At 45.0% G+C, this 10160-nt stretch overlaps 2 protein-coding genes across 3 annotated transcripts in view; one reads left to right on the top strand and one right to left on the bottom strand.

Moving 5' to 3' along the window:
• tle2b (TLE family member 2, transcriptional corepressor b) overlaps positions 1–4119 on the top strand; it is a 78503-nt gene extending 74384 nt beyond the window's left edge. For both annotated transcript variants that reach the window (XM_070831661.1, XM_070831660.1), the window contains exon 20: positions 1213–4119. In XM_070831661.1, the coding sequence (XP_070687762.1) occupies positions 1213–1320 (108 nt within the window). In that variant the 3' untranslated portion in view covers positions 1321–4119. The remainder of the gene's footprint in view (positions 1–1212) is intronic.
• A 1697-nt stretch (positions 4120–5816) lies between these two features.
• Positions 5817–10160, bottom strand: part of tle2a (TLE family member 2, transcriptional corepressor a) — a 38835-nt gene continuing 34491 nt past the window's right edge. Inside the window, exons 15-20 of the mRNA XM_070831769.1 lie at positions 9771–10020; positions 9199–9446; positions 8070–8217; positions 7788–7938; positions 7481–7557; positions 5817–7172 (exon numbers count right to left, since the gene is read on the bottom strand). Of these exons, the coding sequence (XP_070687870.1) occupies positions 7065–7172; positions 7481–7557; positions 7788–7938; positions 8070–8217; positions 9199–9446; positions 9771–10020 (982 nt within the window). The 3' untranslated portion in view covers positions 5817–7064. The remainder of the gene's footprint in view (positions 7173–7480; positions 7558–7787; positions 7939–8069; positions 8218–9198; positions 9447–9770; positions 10021–10160) is intronic.

The following is a 10160-nucleotide window of genomic DNA, read 5'->3' as shown; positions in this document are numbered from 1 at the left end:
TGGTTGCGTTTAAGGGCCAACTAACTCATTTCTGCTCAATAGGTCAGGAGCTGCTCTTTTTGGTTGTTATAGTGGGTTAGGTGAGATTTCTTTGTGTTAATTCGACAGTGTCCTGGTTTTAGTTTGGTCTGGTTAGATGAAAATATTTTTCTAAAAACGCAAAATATCAGACTATGTCAGGGATGGACTTATTTCGATCACTGTTTACTCAACCTTTTTGAAAGAACTAGGAACTAAACAATCAATAACATTTTCAGGAGGAGGAGGAGAAGTATCCAACACCCAGACAGACACACCATAAACATTATAAGACTAAAGGACAAGACAGGTTTTCTTCTGTGTTCCTTTGGGGTTTTTTAATCCTTCCTTCCCACTCCATCTCTGGCTCTTACTCCTTCCAAACTCATCTTTTGGTTGTCATTGCATCCCTCCCACATGACCCCCCTCCCCCAACCTCCCCCTCCACACCTGCTTTCTTGGTATAGTATGAGGGATCCTGTGTGAAATGGCCTCTCACTGGTCCCTTGATGAGTGACAGCCCTCCTGTGCCTGTAGCTGGGAGGAGAAAGGATGGAGGAGGAGGAGGAGGAGGAGGAGGAGGAGGAGGAGGAGGAGGAGGAGGAGGAGGAGGAGGAGGAGGAGGAGGAGGAGAGTCTGGGAAGAAAGGAAGGAAGATAAATGATGATGGAGCAGTGGGAGGGAGAGGAGGAGGGGGGAGTAAAGGGAGCATTAGATCATCTAAAGCCAGGTGCCCAGCTCTGGCTTTCAGACACAGAGGAGAGGAAAGGGAAGAGGAGGATTGTGCGCTTCGTCATTTCGTGCTGACCATCAGACATGTGCTGCTAGTGATGCTTAAACCTGCGGTTAATGAGGCTGCTTCTCTCCAGAGAAAGAGAGAATGGAAAGAAGAGAAAGAGAGCAGCGTGTCTCACATTGAAGCAGTCGGATGAGTCAGCATCCTGGAGCTGTGGAGTTGTCTGTTTGGAAATAATTGCCGACTGTTTTGAAATGCAAATATGTCTTGTATGATTGAGTATTAAGTGATGAGTCATATCTTTTCTAACATCTTTCCCTTTGTGTTTGTTTGTCTCCATCTGTCTCCATCCATCTATCATCACATACCTCTCTCTCTCTCTCTCTCTCTCTCTCTCTCTCTCTCTCTCTCTCTCTGTGTCTCCTGGGTTCGTGTGTGTGTCTCACACCCGCTCCCAGTCCAAGGAGTCCTCCTCTGTGCTGAGCTGTGACGTCTCCCCGGACGACAAGTACATAGTGACGGGCTCCGGGGACAAGAAGGCCACGGTGTACGAGGTGGTGTACTGAGGGCCGGGACGAGATGGGAGGAGACAGGACGGAGAGTTTGGGGTGTTTTTTTTTTTCCCAGAGGATGGGGGGGCAACCAGTTGCCCTGCCAACCGCTCCTGATCCTCATTACATCAGCAACAGCAGCACCCCCCCGTCTCAGTCCTCCTGACCCTCACCCCTAATTCATCACCCCCTCTCCCCCTTTTTGCTGTGATATAAGCTACTGTGGAAGCTCCCAAATGCCCGCTCCCTCCTCCCCCCTTCCACTTCTAGCCCAAGGATGAGGCATGATAGCAGAGAGAGAGGCAGAGAGGGAAGCAGCAAGATAAGAAGGACAAAGGAAAAGGGCGGTGGAGCATAAAGATAAAGTCGGGAAGCAAAAGAGGGAAAGACAAGAAGGAGGAGAGAAAGCGAGAAGGAAGAGAAATGACGAGGAGGAGGAGGAGGAGAAGGAGGAGGAGGAGGAGGGAGGCAGGGTAATTAGGGCTGTTTCCTGATTAAGAGCTCAGTGGAAGGGAGGCCCCCAGAGGAGGTGCGGAGCAGCACTGTGGGAGCGCCAGCCAGGAGCACTGATACCACACAATCGATTCATTAGCCAGACAGTGGAAGCCTTAATGAGGCTGACGCCGCAGCTCGCTCTCCCCAGCGAGAGGTGTCAGGAGCTGGGGAACGATGACGCTCTGAGATGGAGGGGGCCGCTTCAGATATCCACATACACCGACATGAAACATAGACCTCTTCACACACACACACACACACACACACACACACACGTCATCGGGAAAGAACACACACATACACACACAGATACACCCCCCTGAGGTAATTGTAGGAAGGGAGAAACACACACAGAGCACCCAATTAAACATTCATCGCAGCACTCCCCGTCTCACTGCTTAATATCTATTTTATTTTGGTCTGACAAAGGCAGCGTCTAATGAGCAGCGGAGTCAATGGGATTCTCCCAGGGCCCAGAGACACAAACAGAGAACATCAGCCGAGCTGTTCCCTCTAATTCCTCTGGATTGTTCTCCTGACACCGGGCGCTACACTCACTCTCATTAAAGGCAATGTCAGCTAGATGAAGTAGCAGCACGCCAACTTCACTGCAAGGCAGACAAGAGGGCAAATTAACACCACCCGATTACGCTATCATCAGCAGCCAACTAAGCAGCGATAATCCAAAACCTTTCAAATTTTATGCAACTAGTTGCAGCTTTCATTTACAAACCAAATGAGATTACATGTTCATCAGAGTCGTTATCTCCACCCCTGCCTGCTTGCCTGCTGATGCGCTAGTGTTCAAAGTGCTCTGGCTAAATTTTGTTCGGTGAGCTATTGATTGCTATTAATTGAGATGCTAAACACCTTAAAGGAAAAGTTTGACATTTTGGGAAATACTCCGCTTTCTTGTTCCCAGTCTTTCTGCTAAGGGAACCAGCAGCTGTAGCCTTCTATTAACTGTACAAATGTGAGGGTGGTGTCAGTCTCCTTATCTAACTCTCAGCAAGAAAGCCGATAAGCATATTTCCCAAAATGTTGAACCATTCTCTCAAAATCGATTCCTACTTTTCAGTCCTCCTTGTATCATAATTCCAAACTGGCAGGCAAACTGTATATCAGAGCTCTCTGCTTCTATAGAACATGCGTCACCAATGTGTAGACTAAAAAGGCACATTTCAAGCTTTTTCTTTTATTACCCATTTATTTCAGTATTTTCTATCAATAGCGATTGCTCGTCCTATGTAATGATATGTTTATGTATTGGGGTTGCCTATGACTGCGGTTCGGGGGAGCAAACAAGAAAGGGATGCACTCACACATGGAGACAGGCGGGAAAAATATTTTTGTCCACTTAACTTTTTTTTTTTTTTTTTTTTTCAAATCAGTGTATTTTTATCCTTGGTGACAGTTGACAGGCAGAGGTCTATAAAACATCAACAGTCCCATGTAAAGAAAAAATAAGACCCTCCATTTGGGAGAAAAGATCCCCTCGTCTTCTGTTCGATGTTTTTGTTTTATCCCCCTTCTTCCAAAAGTGGTAGTAAATGTGCTATAGTATGTTTTCAGTCCTTATTGTGCAACTAAACTATGTTCCTGTCGAGTCTGTGGTCAGTGTACAGCAGGCGACACGACGATACAGATTTAGCCATCGAAGAGGTCCCGCTTTTTACTGCATGCTGGTTGCACCGAAGCTCCACCTCTGCTGATAGAACGAGACACATCTGATTTTATCCAGTAGGTACAGTGAATGATCTCACAGCCACAATTTAACGGAGGGATGAATTTTACATGACAGTATGCAATTTAGTTCAGTTGTATAAACTTTTAGCGAGAGTTGTCCACGTTTCTCGCTGCAGCACTAGTGCAGGATAGAAGAATTATGAGGGACTTCTACAATGGCTACTGTACCAGCGAGGAGTCAGAGATCATCTGTACAGTTTAATGCCTTTGCCTGCCTCTTTCCCGTTCTGCCTGTCAGCCACAGGCAGAGCTAAATGATATTCTCATACACAAGCTTGTATACTACTCAGAATGATGCTGTATAATGGCTATGCATTTGGTGGTATAGCGTGAATATTTGGGACATTGTATTTGATACTCTTCTTTAACTGTCAGTAATGTCTCTCCCCCTCCCCGCCTGTGCTTTCTCTCGTTCCAACAGTATAAAAACTTTATTTCCGTTTTACAAGCCCATGTTTAGTTTCTCCTTTAAAAAGCCAAGGACTTTTTTTTTTTTTTTTTTTTTTTTTTAAACTGCACAGTGTCTTCTTTCCTCCTGATGCGATTCCCATGTGCTGTACAAGAAATACTATGTGTGAAAAATAAACCAAACTTGTGTTCATCCTTTCCAGGTGTCTGCTGCGTCGATCCTTTTTTTTTTTCTCTGAGATTTAAATGCTGAAGGAAAAAGCCAAATCACCAAAGAGGATATACTTTATTCTCCAGTTCTGACCAGTTGAAAATCACAGCCTTTTCATCCATGATTCCTCCAGAACGCCCATCCTATTTGCTCCTGGTGAGGAAATAACTCCTCCACACAGTCAGAAACATGTAAAACTTCACAGTAACCTGCAAAACTCAAGAACTCTCAGCGGTTTCACTTTCACCAGTATTACACAAGACGTTTGACACACCAAGGGACATTGTCCTTCTCATCACAGTATCTGAGGCAAATTTGTTTTTTTTAATATACAATTAAGTGCTGGGTTGCATCTGACCTACTGGGTTTTTGATTCCTGGACTGTGACCGGCGTTTGAGGTCTTTTCTCGTCTCTTTAGATAAGTTGCACACCAAATAAAGCAGAGATACTGGAGCTAATTTACATAGATTTCCATATGCATTGAATTTTAAAAAGATGCTGACATGTTGGGCCTACATTTAAAATAAATAAAACAGGCATGCCAAATAGCTTCAAAGGCTGTGTTGTTTAATTGGCAGCCGAGATTCCCATTCACTGCATATTTTGAAACCTCCATCCAAATTTTGGAGCTTCCTACGTGATAAATAAGTCCCAATGAGATGATCCTGCTGTAACATTGGTAGGAAAACATTACTTTGCTTTAATCGGGTACTAAAATTACTGCATCCAGCGAGTAGGTTGGGCCAAGCAATTGGGTTTGTTTCGTTATTCAGTGGTTTATTTACTCTTCAGTCCACTGGTTGCAAACCATATAACAGCAATAATAGCTTTGATGCGGTTCTGTGATTATGGGTATTAAACAGCACTATTATGCATTTTTAAAAAGGTCAAAGGTCAAAACCATGGTTTCATCTTGCACCGAAAGAAATCAAATGCAGCTAAATCATTCATTATCCACCTGTTTGCTAATAATCCTGCTCTCTGGGCAGGAGATAAATGCTCTACTTTTTTCCCCTCTCAGGTTTGCTTCTCCCAGTTCAAGCTTTTAGCCTCAGCGGGTCAGTCATCACTACACACATAATCACTGAAGAACTCCCTCTTGGGTATTATTGCTGTAATAATCCATTCTGCAGATCACCTTTGTTTCGCTACACTACAAGCCAGCTCAGCACAAGAGCACGACTGTGCGGCCGCAATATTCACCGAGCGCTCCATTCGCAGGGGAGCTCTGAATCCTAACTTGCTCATGCTGTGGGTTTGAATCGCAAAACACTTTCTTGTACGTGTCATGTGAAGATGCAGGCGTTGACTAGAGAGGCTTTGTGCCGATGTGCTCCCTCAGTCGGAGAGAAACGCTTCCATCACAGCGGAGGCAGAGTGTGCACTCACCATTCACATCCTTCATTTGTTTTTTTCTAAATATTTCTAAGATGCTTTCCAGCACCAAGCTGTGAGCGCACGCTTTTCTGGCCGTTATGGTTTAAGCAAATATTCAACAAATGTGTCTTGATTTTTTTTCCCCCGAGTTATAAACATCCAAGTTAAAGCTGGCAAGTGACCCAACTTGGTTCTGACGTCAAAAAACACCTCTTTTAACAGCCAGTCTCTCACACACACACCAGATTTATTATCCTCATCTCTCCCCTTCACACCTGCATCAATCCGTTTTTCTACGGGAGATGTTCATCAAAGACACAAATCATACACCGCAGATCACATAGAAAAAGCGCCCCTCGCTCCCATCAGTTTTCTTAAAGCAAATCCAAGTCACAGATGACATCCTCGATTGCCTTTAGAGAACTTTATTTACACGTCCATATATAGCAAGGATCAAGGTTCATGATGCAGTTGTGAAAATACCTGTCTGCCTATATGTGCCCTAACAAATACAATTAAAAAAAAAAAAAAAACATTTAATGCTGAGTGTTAAGATGACGATGTAGCAGAGGCCACGTCCCCGAAACTTGGAGAGTACCTGCTGTGAGCTGTTTGAACCGACTTCAGCTTTCTGTTCTCAGTGTTGTAGTTTTCTGTTCCAGGCTTGTTTCCCCACAAAACATCTCCAGACTTGACTTTGTTCTTTTGTGAAGAAAAAACAAAAAAAAAAACAAATTAAAAATGGAACAAAGGCAAACTCTCAGGACACTTTAGAGAAAACCGAGCCCTGTTCTGTCATGTGTGCACTGTCGATGATACAATCATGTCGCTGCTGAAACTTAACCAGGAGAGAAAAACATAGCAGGAACTTCACAGCACACCATCCTGCCATCTGCCACGCATCTGCTGCCCCAAGGAGCAGCCATGTGCTGCGGACTGAGCTGGACCGGACCAGGCCAAACTGACCCAAGCTGGGATTTTTTTTCCTCTTTTTTTTTTCCCCCCTTCGACACAGCACAGAACCATGGACCGTATTTTTCCATCAAGAGTTTCCAGCCCTCCCTGAAACCTTCCCACACTTCCTCAGTCCCGTGTCTGTCTTTTTCCACTTGACTCGGTCCAACTGTTTGCAAAAAATTCAAAAGCTAAAAAAATAAGTTTTTTGCTAATTTCTTGTTCACTACAGAGGTTTTATTTTGTTAAAAAAAGGGAAAAAAAGGAACAAAAACAAAAGTTCTTTGGAGGAATCCACAATTTGCGCAGCTATAGACTAACCAGCGTTCTCAGAGCATTACAAACAAAGAGTTCAAAGTTTGTTTTTTTTCCAGAGATGTGACTTTGTGCCCCCTTGCTTCTCTTTCTTTCTCACTTCTTTCACAAACGTAAACAAAACAACAAAGTAGGAGTTGAGTGTCTCTTGTTTTCCATGCCACCGACGCTCTGTACAGTCATTGGTGCAGGAGGGAACCTTGGCTCCGTCCACGGTCATTAGTTGTTTTTTTCCCCTCAGCCAATCAGAGTTCAGTAGATAACTTCATAGACTGTAGCCTTCTTGTCCCCGGAGCCGGTGACAATGAACTGGTCGTCAGGGGAGATATCACAGCTGAGGACCGACGAAGACTCCTTAGACTGAACAGAGAGGAAGACATGTTAACTAATCAATGAACTACACTGGACTAGCTCAGGTACAAATATTAATACAGAAATTCACATCAGCTGTTATTCAAGTCAAAAGTGATGTATTTGAGTCCTAAGATAGCACTCTAAATATTTAACCAAGAAGATGAAAAAGCAGGAAAATGCCAGAAGTTTGCACATTTATCACATTTTACAGCTGAATTGTTTCCAGAGCAGAATTCACAGTTTCTCGTCATGTCGCCATGTTTCATAGTCATTTTCTAAACAAGAACACTCGATGTGTAAAACTCATGGCCTACCTGGAATATGCTGGATCCATAAGGCGTCCGCCATGCATTCAGGAGGTTATCTTTGCCTGTGCTCACGAACCATTTACCTACAGGACGAGACGCACACAGCCATCAACAGATAAAGCCTCAGGGGAGGCGAGATATGGAGAAGCCTGAGAGGAAGCGCCGCTTTTGTAAAGAACGGGAGAGGTGAAAAGGAAGAAGCCGTTTCTCAATAATAACAGAAGCAGGAGATTTGTTCTGCTTCCCTAATCGGCGTGCATGTGTAATGTGTGTGTGTGTGTGTGTGTGTGTGTGTGTGTGTGTGAGAACGTACCGCAGTAGGCGAACTTGAGAGAGAGAACGCAGCTCTCATGGAGGTGCAGCTGGTATTTGTCAGGTTTGGAGACGTGCAGGACTTCCACATTACTGCTCTCCATTCCCACAGCCAGCCACTCGCCTGTCGGACAGTAGCCCAGAGAGAAGATCTGGAGACGGAAGAAAGGAATCAAGGGAAGCGGAGGAATGGGGAGATGAGAGCGGGAAAGCGTTAATGGTTATCAGAAGCCTTTTATTCTAGACTGCAGCGAGTCTGATTTGTGCGTGCGTGTCTTTTTACCTGCGAGGTGAAGTCGTGCTGCTGGAGCTGGCGTCCCTCTCGGAGGTCCCAGCAGCGTACCGTGTTGTCCAGCCCTCCCGTCCACAGTTTGGTGCCGTCGTTGGAGATGTCGATGCAGCTCGCCCCGTCTGTGTGGCCCTGGAACTGCCTGTGGGGAGGAGACACACAAGAGCTCTGTACCTCTCTGATGTCTATGAAAACACTCAGAGACTTGGCATGCTGTCGCTAACGCTTCAAACTGAAACAAGTCTTCACTTTTTTTTGTTGAAGTTATTTAATTAGTAGTTAGAAGTTGTCCCAGGACAAAAAACTGTTTAACTACAGTTACATGTGGAGATTTATTATTTAATCTTTATTTGCCGACACTTTGCCCCCTATTTAGCATTCATAAGCAGTATGTAAACATTTGTGACAACACATGTGTGTTTGATAACACTCAATAATGGAGTTTTGAACAGATAAAGTGTTCATTCATGTATTTGTCAGCGACTATTACTCCTCCTGTGGGCATGGTAAAAATTAGAAATGTCTTCATAGGAGAAGTTACATTTAGGTGTGTTTCAAACTATTTACTGAATGTCTGTATACTGGTTGTAGGTGATTGAAACACTGGGGGCTTTAAGTGAAGTGTTGCTGTTTAGTTTTTTACAGCATGGACCGGTACCAAATACTTTGGTGTTACAGTTGGATGCCTTGGGACAGTAACCTAAGGCACCAGCAAACGTGCTGTAACAGACACCACCACTCAAGAAGAAAGAACAAAAAAATGGGTTTTAGAAATACAAGCTGCATCTTCCTCCCTGTTAAAAACACGCAGACACACACAGGGTGAGCTGGAAACTAAAGTCTGCCTTCCCTGTGCTGTGTTCATCCTCCGTGCTTTGGTTGCCCGTCTACAATGTTTGCTTTTCCCTCTCTCTACTTTATGACTGTGTAGATTGTGAAATTTCAGTAATTGCACAATTTCCTCCGTGTGTCTGTGCAGTCGTCTCCCTCTTCTAATTTCCCACTTTGTCTCTCTTTCCTCCTCTCTTCCTTTCTTGTTACTTAAGTTGAATCTGTTCGTCTCCCTGAATCCATCTGCTACAACTACCTGAGGCTGTGGGTTCTCCTCCCTCTCTCCTCTTACCTGACCAGAGTCTGGTTGTGAAGGTCCCAGACGACGATGTTGCCGTCGCTGCAGCAGGAGAAGCAGACCTTGTTGTCAGGGGAGATAGCCAGAGCGTAGCAGGCGGGGGCAGAAGACGTCAGCTCCGCCTTGATGCGGGGAGTGGGCGTGGCTAAATCCCAGATTGACAGCGTGCTGGCCTCCCCGCCGACGATCAAGGTTCGCCCGTCAGAGAGCAGCTTGCAGGAGCGGATGTAGTTATCCCTGTTCTGATTGGCCACAATAAACATAGAAACATTTATATACAATAATACATGCTGTAGTATTCTGTAATTGATGACAAGGAGATACAGAGATACACAGTTAAGCACGCGGTTACAGCAGTATCACAGCAATAAATAAAGATGCTGGAGGATTTGGCTTTAGGTACACAAAGGTACTTCATCATCCAATGTGTGTTTTTATGTGTGCAAAAACAAGAGCATCTGTTTTGGTAGTAAACCAACATTATTAGACACACCATGGACAACAAACTTTAAATACGAGCCCACAAACATCCATCTAAGTGTCTCCCCTCGTTCGCCGTGTCTCACCAGACAGTCCAGCTGGGCCATGGGGCTCTTGCTTCCTGGCTGGCTGATGTCCCACACCTTGACGCAGCCCTTCCCTCCGGTGTAGACGTGACGTGTGGAGGTGCTGATGGTGACGGCACACACCACCTCTCCGTGGTTCAGGGTGTGAATCTGACGGGCGTGGCGAGGGATTCCCGGGCCCAGCAGGGCGTCGGGGGGAAAGGGCACCGGCTGCATCTGGCCGTCTGCGCTCACATGGAACGAGTAGGCGCTGGAGATAAGATGGAGAATAAGTGAGATTAAAGGCCGATTTGGTAGGATAATGAGTGAGAATATAATGTGATTTATATTATTTTATCACACCTTACAGCTCTGTCATTTTTTTCTTTCATTTTTTCCCCTCCTTCAACC

The sequence above is a fragment of the Pempheris klunzingeri genome, chromosome 6 (genome assembly GCF_042242105.1).
Source record: "Pempheris klunzingeri isolate RE-2024b chromosome 6, fPemKlu1.hap1, whole genome shotgun sequence".
NCBI classification, from domain to species: Eukaryota; Metazoa; Chordata; class Actinopteri; order Acropomatiformes; family Pempheridae; genus Pempheris; species Pempheris klunzingeri.
This window is presented reverse-complemented; position numbering and strand designations above follow the sequence as displayed.